This window comes from Vipera ursinii (assembly GCF_947247035.1).
Source record: "Vipera ursinii genome assembly, chromosome: 2".
Taxonomy (NCBI): domain Eukaryota; kingdom Metazoa; phylum Chordata; class Lepidosauria; order Squamata; family Viperidae; genus Vipera; species Vipera ursinii.
This window is the reverse complement of record NC_139513.1, coordinates 283,703,222-283,715,227: the sequence shown is the minus strand read 5'-3', so window position 1 is coordinate 283,715,227 and position 12,006 is coordinate 283,703,222. Positions and strand designations below refer to the sequence as shown.

At 58.1% G+C, this 12,006-nt stretch overlaps 1 protein-coding gene across 5 annotated transcripts in view; it reads left to right on the top strand.

The window, feature by feature from the left end:
• TLN1 (talin 1) overlaps positions 1-6,964 on the top strand; it is a 37,116-nt gene extending 30,152 nt beyond the window's left edge. For 4 of the 5 annotated variants that reach the window (XM_083351518.1, XM_083351520.1, XM_083351519.1 and 1 more), the window contains 17 exons: positions 8-157; positions 679-780; positions 910-1,029; positions 1,412-1,558; positions 1,678-1,844; positions 1,928-2,111; positions 2,198-2,323; positions 2,459-2,575; positions 2,658-2,843; positions 3,146-3,253; positions 3,878-3,983; positions 4,286-4,410; positions 4,822-4,947; positions 5,039-5,101; positions 5,451-5,633; positions 6,001-6,129; positions 6,211-6,964. In XM_083351518.1, coding sequence (XP_083207644.1) covers positions 8-157; positions 679-780; positions 910-1,029; positions 1,412-1,558; positions 1,678-1,844; positions 1,928-2,111; positions 2,198-2,323; positions 2,459-2,575; positions 2,658-2,843; positions 3,146-3,253; positions 3,878-3,983; positions 4,286-4,410; positions 4,822-4,947; positions 5,039-5,101; positions 5,451-5,633; positions 6,001-6,129; positions 6,211-6,342 — 2,271 coding nt within the window. In that variant the 3' untranslated portion in view covers positions 6,343-6,964. Of the gene's footprint in view, positions 1-7; positions 158-678; positions 781-909; positions 1,030-1,411; positions 1,559-1,677; positions 1,845-1,927; positions 2,112-2,197; positions 2,324-2,458; positions 2,576-2,657; positions 2,844-3,145; positions 3,254-3,877; positions 3,984-4,285; positions 4,411-4,821; positions 4,948-5,038; positions 5,102-5,450; positions 5,634-6,000; positions 6,130-6,210 lie in introns of those variants that run through there. The other variant, XR_014491076.1, reaches the window with a different exon arrangement.
• Positions 6,965-12,006: the final 5,042 nt, after the last annotated feature.

The window sequence follows — 12,006 nt, the reverse complement described above, 5'->3', positions numbered from 1 at the left end:
TCTGCAGCAGGCACCCCACACGCAGGAGGCCCTGGAGGAGGCTGCCCAGATGATGAGGGAGGCAGTGGAAGACCTCACGGCCACCCTGAACGAGGCTGCCAGTGCCGCAGGGGTGGTAGGCGGCATGGTGGACTCTATCAGGCAGGCCATCAACCAGGTAAGTAGGGAAGCCACGGTCCGGCCTCCCCCTGGCCACTGGACCTCTTCTCTGGGGAGCCCCTGTGCCCGGCTCCCCTTTGGCACCGGAAACCTTGCCAAACCAGCTTTGTGTAGGGCAGGGGTAGGCAACCTTGGCTCTTTTATGACTCGTGGACTTCAGCTCCCAGAATTCCTGAGCCAGCCATGCTGGCACAGGAATTCTGGGAGTTGAAGTCCACGAGTCATAAAAGAGCCAAGGTTGCCTACCCCTGGTGTAGGGCAGGGCAGTTGGGCACCCCATGGGGTTCAGGAGGAGCCAGAGAGGCTGAGGTGAGATCTTGGAAGCATCTGCTGTCAAGTCTTTTGGGGTGCTGGTCACCCCTTTTGGCCATTTTGCAAGTCCCCCCATTGGTGTAATCTTTGCATCAGCCAAAAGTAAAACGGTGGGGAGGGTGTTTATATGGGGGGGGGGAAATACAGGTGTATACTGAGAAGCAGGACAGCAGCCCACCTCCCAGGCTTTTTCCTTCCATTGGGCAGCTGGATGAGGGTCCAATGGGAGAGCCCGAAGGCACCTTTGTGGACTACCAGACCACCATGGTGAAGACCGCCAAGGCCATTGCAGTGACAGTGCAGGAGATGGTGAGCCGGCTGGATGACCTCTTGGGGAAGGGTGGGCTTTGGGTGTGGGGGCTGGGGGACCCCCTTCCAGAGCTCAACCCAGGCCCTTCTGCCCCTTTTCCTACCCCATGTCTTACTCTGCCGCCACAGGTGACCAAATCCACCACCAACCCGGATGAACTAGGCATCTTGGCCAACCAGCTCACCACAGATTATGGGCACCTAGCCCTGCAGGCCAAGCCCGCTGCCCTCACAGCAGAGAATGAAGAGGTGAGGAAGGGCACGAGAGTTGGGGGAAGGGAGGGTCTCGGAGGTGGTCTTGACGGCAGCATTCAGAGGCTGTTGCAGTGCCCCTGACTGGTGAGGTAGATTTCCTGGGTTGGGGGGGAAGGGGGCAGGCTGGCACAGCTCTGCATTTGTCTCAAGAAAGCAACTCTGTCTTCCTGGGAGTCCGTTCCCCCTGTTCCTAGCCTGGCTTGGCGGGCATAAAAGGAAGACATTGGCGCCCCTTTGCCAGGGGTGAGTTGGGTAGCTTCAGAGTGGGTTTGTGGAAAAGGAGCAGACCACGTCCCCCCCCCCCCTCAATAGAAGGGCACCAAGGCAGAGCTGGCAGCCAGTGATGCGCTTTCTTGAATTCCACGCTCCCCTCCAGATTGGCGCCCACATTAAGAACAGAGTGCAGGAGCTGGGCCATGGCTGTGCCGCCCTCGTGACCAACGCTGGAGCCCTCCAGTGCAGTCCCAGCGATGCCTACACCAAGAAGGAGTTGATCGAATGCGCCCGCAAGGTTTCCGAGAAGGTGACTCCAACCAGACCTGGGCTGGGAGCGGAAGAGTCCCCCTCGTGCCCCACCCCAGATGCATATCGGGGATCGGACCCACAGACCATAGTGGGTATCCTGCCTTTGCTCTCCTGCAGGTTTCACACGTGCTAGCAGCCCTCCAGGCCGGCAACCGGGGCACCCAGGCCTGCATCACCGCAGCCAGTGCCGTATCGGGCATCATTGCAGATCTGGACACCACCATCATGTTTGCCACTGCTGGAACTCTCAACCGGGAGAATGCTGAGACCTTCGCTGACCACAGGTTGTGGCTCCCGTGGGCTGGTGGGTGGGTGGTGCTCCTTGGTGGCAACGCCTCGGCCTCTAGCGTGCTCTCTTTCTTGGCAGGGAAGGCATCCTGAAGACAGCCAAAGCACTAGTGGAAGACACCAAAGTGTTGGTACAGAATGCCACCGCGAGCCAAGAGAAACTGGCCCAAGCCGCCCAGTCCTCGGTGACAACCATCACGCGCCTGGCAGAGGTGGTGAAGCTGGGGGCTGCCAGTTTGGGCTCTGAGGACCCCGAGACTCAGGTCAGGACGGCAGCCACAGCTGGCGGGCAGGCGGTTCTGGGTGGGTCCCAGCTGCTCTGCCTCATCCTGCCCTTCTCTGCACCCAGGTGGTCCTCATCAATGCCGTCAAGGACGTCGCTAAAGCCCTGGGAGACCTGATTGGTGCCACCAAAGCCGCTGCCGGCAAGTCTGGGGACGATCCTGCCGTGTACCAGCTGAAGAATTCGGCCAAGGTCAGGCCACTAGGGCGGAGCACGGTGCCGGCTTGAGGGTCCTTGTGCCTGGGGGGAGGAGAGGTGGAGCACCACGCAAGGGACACTGGAGATGGCCGGCTGGTCCTTGAGCAGCTCTCTGGCTGTTGTCGGCAGGTGATGGTCACCAACGTCACATCGCTCTTGAAGACCGTCAAAGCAGTGGAGGACGAGGCCACCAAGGGGACACGGGCACTGGAGGCCACCATCGAACACATTCGGCAGGAGCTGGCGGTGAGGGCCTGTCCCCCTGCTCCCCGCAACCATTGGCTGACCACCCAGTCTCCCATACTAACCCCCCCTCCTCCTCCTCCAGGTGTTCTGCTCCCAAGTGCCCCCTGCCAAGACTTCCACACCAGAAGACTTCATTCGCATGACAAAAGGCATCACCATGGCAACGGCCAAGGCAGTGGCAGCTGGCAACTCCTGCCGGCAGGAAGATGTGATAGCCACGGCCAACCTGAGCCGCCGTGCCATTGCAGACATGTTGCACTCTTGCAAGGTGAGCCTTGGAGGTCATTTCCCAAAGGGGAGGGGCGTGGTCACGAGCCGTAGGATGTTTGGAGAGAAGGAAGGCCTCTGATTGGGGTCCTGCCTTGCAGGAGAGTGTCCTCATTGGACAAGCAACCTGGGGTGGGGGCTGGAGAAGGTTGGTCTGGGTGGACACAGGGCCACCCCCCCCAAAGGGGGGTCTTGCAGCCCTCCTCCAGGGAGCAGAGACTGCAGTTGGGGAGCTCTGGGCGGAGGGCAGCCCCTCTCCTTTCTGTTTGGGGGGCTGGTGATCATCTGCCCGCCTCTTTCCAGGAAGCTGCATGCCATCCTGACGTGAGCAGTGAGGTGCGGCACCGAGCTCTGCGCTTTGGCCAGGAGTGTGCTAGCGGCTATTTGGAACTTCTGGAGCACGTTCTGGTGGTAGGTGCCTGTCCCACCTCACCCACCCACCCACCCCGTCCCCAACAGCCTGTCCCTTCTTCCTCAGCCCTCTCTCCTCAGCCCAGCCTGTGAACACGGCATGCACTGCATGTGAGGCTGTGTTGCAAGTCCACAAGGGGGTGCTAGGGAAGGGCAGGGCTCGGCCCAGAGTCATTAGGTCTGGGGGAGGGCCCAGGGACAACTACCTTCCCCCTGCGTGGTAAGACATCAGCTCCCAGACTTGTGGTGTGCTGGTCTTTTGTGCTGTGGGGACAATTCTAACCGGCAGAAGTAGCCCTTTGTGTGCAGTGCGGCTAACTTTTCTCTGGGTTCATGTCCCTGCCCGGCCTGGCTGTCAAGGGACAAAGGAAGCACTGGTCCTGTGAGCTGGGGAAGCCCCATTGGACAGAGAGAAGGGCACTTGGAGGCCCCCCCGGCCGGGTGATCTGGCTGCTTGGACACTCTGGCCAGCTCCCCCAGCCCTTCCGGGCAAACCCAGATCTTCTTCACCCTCCCTTCCCTCTCTGCTGCTGCCTTCGCCCCTGCCCCTCCCGGGCAGCAGGTGGCAGTGGTGGGCCCTGAGGGTGCCCAGACGGGTGCCCAGCATGGCTCCTCCTCCCTCAGATCCTGCAGAAGCCAAGCCACGACCTGAAGCAGCAGCTGGCCAGCTACTCCAAGCGGGTGGCTGGCTCCGTCACGGAGCTCATCCAGGCGGCCGAAGCCATGAAAGGTAGGCGGGGAGGCCTGGGACTGACCAGCCCTCCTCCTCCTCCTCCTCGCCGGGCACGGGGCATGTATCCAGACAGCCCATTTCTGCTTTTTGGGGGTTTGCTCAACCCGTTGAGTGGTGGATCAATCCAACAGGCTGCACTTACGCTTGGGGGTGGGAGACCCAATCAGGCCTGTGGTGTGAATGCAGTGGGGGCTTAAGAAAAGGACGGAGCCTTCGTGAAAGGAGAGCTGGGAGTCGGAGCATCGTCTGGGCTAAGCCAGGGGCAGCTCCGGACCCCCGTGCCTTCTTGTCTCCCGCAGGGACCGAGTGGGTAGACCCCGAGGACCCCACGGTCATTGCTGAGAATGAGCTGCTGGGGGCAGCCGCTGCGATCGAGGCTGCGGCAAAGAAGCTGGAGCAGCTGAAACCACGAGCCAAGCCCAAGGTGGGCTCCCCCCCCTCCCCAGCAAAGCGTGAGAGTTGCTGCCAGCTGAGCTCTGCCCCTTCCATGCCCCCCCGGTGCGAGAAAGGGGGGCAGCCCCCCTCACTGCTCTCGCTGGCTCTAGGGACCACCTGGGCCCTTGCAGGCCCACATGGCCTTAGGATGACTCCGGCCACGTCTCCCCCCCCCCTGATGACCTGGCCCTGTGCCAGCCGGGCTTTCTCCATCCGGGGGAGAGTGAGAAGGACAGGTCTGGGGCTTTTTCATGCCCATTTCAAGCAGAAGGGGGAGGGGAGCAGAAATGCTACCTCTTGCTGAGAGCCCTGGTCACTTACTCCCCGGGGGAAGACATTTCTGGGTGGGAGGGCTTCCGCTCTCCCACTCCCCCCAGCTGACGGTCTCCTGCCTCTCCAGCAAGCAGACGAGAGCCTCAACTTTGAAGAGCAGATCTTGGAGGCAGCCAAGTCCATTGCTGCGGCCACCAGTGCCCTGGTGAAGGCGGCCTCTGCGGCCCAGAGGGAACTTGTGGCCCAAGGCAAGGCAAGTGGGGACTGGGCGCCTGGGCAGGAAGTCCTCAAGTCTGGCCTGGAGCTGACCACCCTGTCTCTCTCTCTCTCTCTCTCTCTGCCAGGTGGGCGCCATCCCAGCCAATGCCCTGGATGATGGACAGTGGTCTCAAGGCCTCATTTCAGCAGTGAGTGCGGAGGGAGCTGCGGGGAGGCTGTCCACTCACTGGGAAGGGGCCCTGTTTGCTTAGAATGACCTTTCGTTACAGAGGGAGGCCTCTCCCATACCCATTGTCCACTCTCCAGTGTGGGCCCCTAGTCAGGAGAGCCCTCTGCTTTGCCCCGAGAGCCCTGAGCTCCTCCCCTTCCACCATGCAGAGCCCTGTCAGAGGACGGGAGAGCTCGGGCAGAAGCTCCCTAGGCCAAGACAGCGGCTTCTGGGGCACTCGAGGCCCCAGTCTGGGTGGGCCCTTTGTGGCCGCGGTGCCTGAAGTGGCCGCCTCACCACTCGCTCACCTCCCTTCTTCCTCTGCCAAGGCCCGGATGGTGGCTGCTGCCACCAACAACCTCTGTGAAGCCGCCAATGCGGCCGTCCAGGGCCATGCCAGCGAAGAGAAGCTTATCTCCTCGGCCAAGCAGGTGGCGGCCTCCACCGCGCAGCTCCTGGTGGCGTGCAAGGTGAAAGCAGACCAGGACTCCGAGGCCATGAAGCGCCTGCAGGTGAGGAGGCAGAGGTGGCTGAGGGTCTGAGGGAGCTGCCCTTCCCTCCCTTCCGCTGATGGAGGAGCTGAGGGAGTGTGGTCCACCTTCCCCGCTGGTCCCAGTGGCCGCTGTTGACCTCTCCCAGGCCCAGTTCGGGCCCTGATGGACTCAGTCAGGGCCCCCCTTCCTTGGGTGAGCTGGGGCCGGGCTTCTGTCCCGCACACTTGCTCCAGGGCCCAGGCACCAACGAGACCGGCAACAATCAGCTGGAAGGTTCCCCGGAGGGATCGGGGCCCTGTGCACTGCCTCCCCTTCAGGGGTCTGCAGGCACGGGTTGACCGAGGCCATCCCAGTGTGTGACCTCCTTTCCCCCCAAATCCATCAGGCGGCTGGCAACGCGGTCAAGAGGGCTTCGGATAACCTGGTGAAAGCGGCGCAGAAGGCTGCGGCCTTCGAGGACGAGGAGAACGCAACGGTGGTGGTGAAGGAACGGATGGTTGGGGGGATTGCGCAGGTAAGGGCCTCCCAGGAGGGGCTGAAGTAGGGCTGGAGGGGGTTCCCACGGGGGTGACCGCTGCCCCTTCCTTCTCCTCAGATCATAGCCGCCCAGGAGGAGATGCTGCGCAAAGAGCGAGAACTGGAGGAGGCGCGCAAGAAGCTGGCTATGATCCGGCAGCAGCAGTACAAGTTCCTCCCCTCTGAGCTGCGGGATGAAGGGCAGAACTGAGCTGCCCCATGGCCGGACACCAAGCAAGGGCAGCCCTCTTCATAGCCGGGGCCCGGGGCCCCTGCCGCCGGGCCCACCGCTACTCCTGCGCGAGCCCCGAATCCCCTTCATGCCGTACTCTGGACTGTCTTCCTGGGCTGCCCCTTCCAGGAGCTTTCCCTGTGCCTTGGCTGCCTGCTCAGCCTGATTGTCTTGGGGGGCCGTGGAACCCCTTTGGGGCTGTGCAATCTGGGGGGAACATGGGCTCTGCCCACCCCTCTCTGCCTCTGTGCATTTTGCCTTCTGGGCGGGCCCTGGCCCATGGCCGAAGGGCTGTCTCCGCCCTTGGATTCCCAAGTGCCTGCCAGACCCCCACAGCCCTGCCGCGTTGCTTGGCTCCCCCCACCTCTTGAGCCTCCTTCCCTGCAGCAGGAGGCCCTCCTCTGCACAAGCCCCCAAGCGCAGCTGTGCTTGACCGCATCTGGGGACCATTCACCAGCTGAGGCTTCTCACCTCTTTGTAATTTTGATACATCCATAAGGCAGGGAACCCAGGGCTGGGACGTGGGAGGGTGAGGGGTCTGCTTCCGAGCCCCTCAGGCTGTCTGGAAAGGGCTGGTCTGCAATAAACTGGTTTCTCTGCTCTTCTGCCTCTACACACTCCTTTTTTTGGCCAGCAGCAGCTGCCCTCACCCCTGGGGTTGTGAGAAAGGGCTCCGGGCAGCAGACCCAGCTGGTTGTGGGAGGAAACAACATTGCCTGGCCCCAGTGGCCTTGCCCAGCTCTAGGGGGAAGAGCAGCCTCAGGCCGCTCCTAGACGCGGGACCCACGCTGCTTGATGTGGGATTTTCCCCTCTCCCCTAGGGAAGAGTCCCAGACCTGCTTGCCAGCTCCCAGTGTCGGATCCTATGGGCAGATCCCCACGCCCACAGCAGTCTCTGGCCTTTCCAAATCCCCGAAAGACTACCCCAGGCTCAGTTTGTTCATGGTCCTCTTGCTGGGACAGGGTGGCTCAGTGGGTTAGGATGCTGAGCTTGTCGATCAGAAGGTCGGCAGTTTGGCGGGTCGAATCCCGAGTGCCGCGTAACAGAGTGAGCGTCTGTTACTCGTCCCAGCTTCTGCCAACCTAGCAGTCCGAAAGCACATAAAAAATGCAAGTAGAAAAATAGGGACCACTACGGTGGGAAGGTAACAGCGTTCCGTGCGCCTTTGGCGTCTAGTCATGCCGGCCACATGACCACGGAGACGTCCTCGGACAAGCGCTGGCTCTTTGGCTTTGAAACAGAAATGAGCACCGGCCCCTAGAGTTGGAAACAACTAGCACGCATGTGCGGGAGAACGTTTACCTTTACCTTGCTGGTTGGGAGGACCCTTTTAGAGGGTCCCAAAGGAGCCCATCCTCGCTCAGCTGCCCCCTTCCCCCATGTGGAGGTCAGGGCTGCGTCAGGCTCCTGCCAGCTGCCCCCCCCCTTCCACCAGGTATCTGTGCCCAGCTCTCTCTGCAGTGCTCCCAGCACTTCCTGCAATACCAGTCTATCCCTGGCAGTGGGTGCCCTGATTGGCACAGGAAGAGTGGCAGGCCTGGGTTGGGGGAGAAGAGCAGGAGGGCGAGGAGGTTGCTTGCTGCCCAGTCTTCTGGTTTCTCCTGCCTCCTTGGCCTTGAGAGGGCTCTTGATTCCCTGCCCTGACTGGAACCTTGGTGAGAGTTGCCTTCCTGGGTGTTTCCCTTTCCTTGTGAATGGGGTACTCCAACTCTAGCATGGCGGGGGGGGGGGAAGAGAGCAAAGATCCTGGCCTGCATGAGTGATGGATCCTCAGCCTCCTCCTGCCTGTGGGTGCGCCCATCAGCTGATCCCCAAAAGTGGTGAAAGGAAGGCCCAGGCATGGCATTCTCCTTAAGCAGGCAGTGGTGGAGCTTGGCAGCCTCTACCAGAGCCGGGAACCGGCACCTGCGAAGTTCAGCCTTCTGCTCCCTCTTTGCCACTCAGCCCTTTCCTGAGCCTGGGGAGCTGCTTCTGGCCGGCTGGCTGAAGAGGCTCCAGGGAGAACAGGTTGGGGGGCAGATTTCACAGTGGGCAGGGGTCTTATGTTCAGGGGCTCTTCCCTTGGAGGAGAAGATGCAGCTGCAGAAGCACTTCCGACAATGTCCCAGAGAACGGTGCAAGATTTGGGGGTTGCGGGCTTTGCTCCCATAGTTCCCCAGTTGGCTTCCTCTCCTGAGGGGGGGGGGGGCGGGAATTGTGTTCCTGAGGGGGTGCTACTAATGCTGCCCTGAGTCCTGCTGATCCACAAAGGCCCCGAGATCAGGGAAGTGTTCCTCCTGCTTGTAAAGGCTCCAGAGGGAGGTCACCACCCTGATCCTCATTCTGAAGTGCACGGTGCCCCTAAATCCACCAGCCCTGAAAGAACTCTGCTGCCAATCCTGCTGTGACTGGGGGAGGGGACATTCCAGCTGTGCCATTCTCTCCACCCACACCTTTGTTGTTACTGTTGTTCCAGGCTATGGAAGCTGCCCACCATCTGGGCAGGCCTGGGCAAGAGGCATCCTTCTTGGCAAGGGAACTGACCCCTAATCCCTGGCTGCCTGCCCCTGAGCCCAGAGCCAAAAATAGCCCGCTGGGCTGATTTGATAGACAGAGAGCAAGGAAGGCCTTCCTTCCTGATCGCCACCTGCTCCACGCCCATCACACCAGTAGGAGTGAGCCAGCAGGCACCCTGCCCCACAGCCTGAGACTGCCCAGAGGGAGAGATGTGCTGTGCCTCCCTGCACCTGCTGGATGAACCATTCCTAGCCGGGGGGGGGGGCATATTCATACAGCAGCTTGACTGCAAAAAGAGAGCCAAACACCCTTGGTGAAGCAAACGTACCACTGTGGCCGCCAAATTGTTCTCCACCCTGGTTAAGCAATAAACTCTAAAATGAGCCATTTGACAGGACTGCTGTATGGAAGAGAGAGCCTCAGCGTTCTAAGGCAGGTGCTGCTTTATTATTAATTGCAGTTATCGCCCGTCCTACGTAAAAAGGGAACTTGAGGATGTAACCATGGTGCATGATGCATGGACCTCAATGGCAAGTGTCCAGAGACCCTGCCCTCCCACGAGGGGAAATCCTGAAGGAAAGGAGCCACCAGTGGCAGATGGTCCCCCAAAGGCTCTCCTGCAGTTGTCCCAAATGGACGCCTTGGAGGCTGCAACTGTCACTGTGTGTTGGCGGGGGGAGAGCACGGGGGGGGGGAGGCTCAGCTAATCTCAATGTACACATGTACTTTGACAATAAATGTAAAAAATACAAAACAAAAAGCCATTGGTAGGCGGCATGGATGTGTAAGGCAGGAGTCCCCAAACCCCGGTCCATGGAACGGTACCAGGCTGCAGCATGCCAGCAACCGGTCCACACAAACGAGCAAAACCCCATTTGTACGATGCAGGCAGCACACAAAACCACGCACTCTAAGGTCCGTGGAAAAACCTTTCTCCACTGAACCAGTCCCTGGTGCCCAAAAGCTTGGGGACCTCTGGCGTAAGGTGTAATTTCACCTAATGGAACCTCTTAGGTTGTATAAATTGGGAGGGGGAAGGACATAGAGCAAGTTTTCAAAAGGGTTTTTCCAAATATGTTAGTCCAGGAGAAGAGGAGAATGAAACACACACGCACATTCACACTCCAGCTCCTGATTTAGCAGTTCCAACCCAGCATCCCTTCCTCCATCACCACGTAGCCCGCTGGCTGTCCCCAGAGCAGTTTCAAGATGGCTGCAGCAAGAAATGTGTTTGCACACAACTGCTGGCACACAAACTACAATATTCTCAGAGCTGGCTGGCTGAGCAAATTATTACCCATACCTCAATTGCAACTCCTCTTGATTATCACACCACCACTGATGATGGGAGTCATCTCTAAAAGTTTGATAAAATTGCCGTTGGTGCCAAATGCCAGGATGCTAACCATCTGCATCCGTTGCCAGCCACTGCGGTTGGCCTTCACTTCTGAAGTTGTCATTCATTCAGAACATCATTATCTAAGGGACCCCTACTCCCACCGGGAATGTACCCATGTTTTAACCTCTGTCCAGTTATTGGCATTTTCAGAAACCAGTCTGGCTTTTATTTCATCTGGTTTTGAAATACCCGTTCTTACAGCTCCAGGTGTCCTCAAGCAATATTGAACTTTGTTGTTAGCAATATTTTCTAGAACCTATTAACTTCACTTTCCAGAATATCTGACTCTTGTCTAGGGATCAAACACCTGGATGTATCATTGATTAGGGAATCTTTTTTATTCTCTCCTCTTTCATTTATCTATCTTTCTTGTTTTCTGTCTCTTGGCATGCTCGTTACATAAATGTTTCTCTTGCTTTCCGTAAGTTCCTTAAATAAATACCTTATTTTTCTTAATGAATTCTTATCCTCGGTTTCTTTGCGTTGCTTGTCTACATATAACAATTTGTCTGTTCATCCCTGCAATCCGGGGCTTAATTGGACAAATATTTCTCTTGTTCCTTGACTGATGTGATCTCACCCAGCATTCATACGCTTGGCAGCTTTGTTTCAGGTAGGCATGGAAGAGAGAGTGAGATTGAGGAAGGGAGGGAGGGAGGGAGGGAGGGAGGGAGGGAGGAAGGAAGGAAGGAAGGAAGGAAGGAAGGAAGGAAGGAAGGAAGGAAGGAAGGAAGGAAGGAAGGAAGGAAAGGAGGGAGGAAGACCACTCTCCCCTTTATGGTCCCCATTCCCATTTTTCTTTCCATGCCAGGTGGTGGGATCCCTGACTGCCCCAAAGCTAAGGCAACAATCCTGTCCTTCCTGAGCAGTTGCTGCAAGGTAGACTAGAGGGCCAGGATTGTACCCCGAAGGGCTTGGCCAAGAAAAGATCAGAGATGACACCTCTACAGCTCTGTCATTGCGAATCCTTTTCCTTCCCTTTCTCCTCTTCCCTGTCAGGATATGTTTGTTTGCCTCATTTACACTGATGCCACAAATTTCAGTTCAGAGTTTTTCAGGCACTCTGCTTATCACAGATCTACTCTGTGCCTTCATTACATAATTATACTCCATACTAATGTTGTTGGTGTAATAACGTCGCTCGCTTTTGTTACTTTACGAGGAGGAATTCATGACCCTGGTTGCAATAAGCTTCCACTTGCTCTTATAAAGTAGGGGAACTCCTGGGTCATCCTGATGGTGGGGATGGGGAGGGGGGGAAGAGCGGGGGTGGGGGGGGGCGGGGGAGGACAGATAATCCAGATTTGAATTTCCTGGAGGCTCTTCCATCTTGGAGGGATCCCACTCCTCCCCAACCGGATACTGGAGAAGCCTCCAGTCAAGCACTGGGTTAGGACCTCCACATCATCGCTTTGCCCCAAGGACCAAATTTATAACTGGGTGTCATCAATAAGCTGATGACCATCATCATTGTGACATCATGACGGGATCTCATGCTGATGGGGTAATTTCCCCAATTAGCCTTATGAATATGTTAAAAAAGGAATGGGAAGATGAGAAGCCCCTGAGGCACTCAAGAGAGAGAGGGGATTCCTGCAGAACATTCCTGCCCACCATTCCAACTCCTTGCAGACAGACCAGAAGGGTATCTTGGGATTGAAAAACCAGCGAGAAGAAGAACCAGTGGGGCTATCCCCTTCCGATTCCAGGAATCCCCACAAGCACAACTGATGTAATTCTGCTGCTG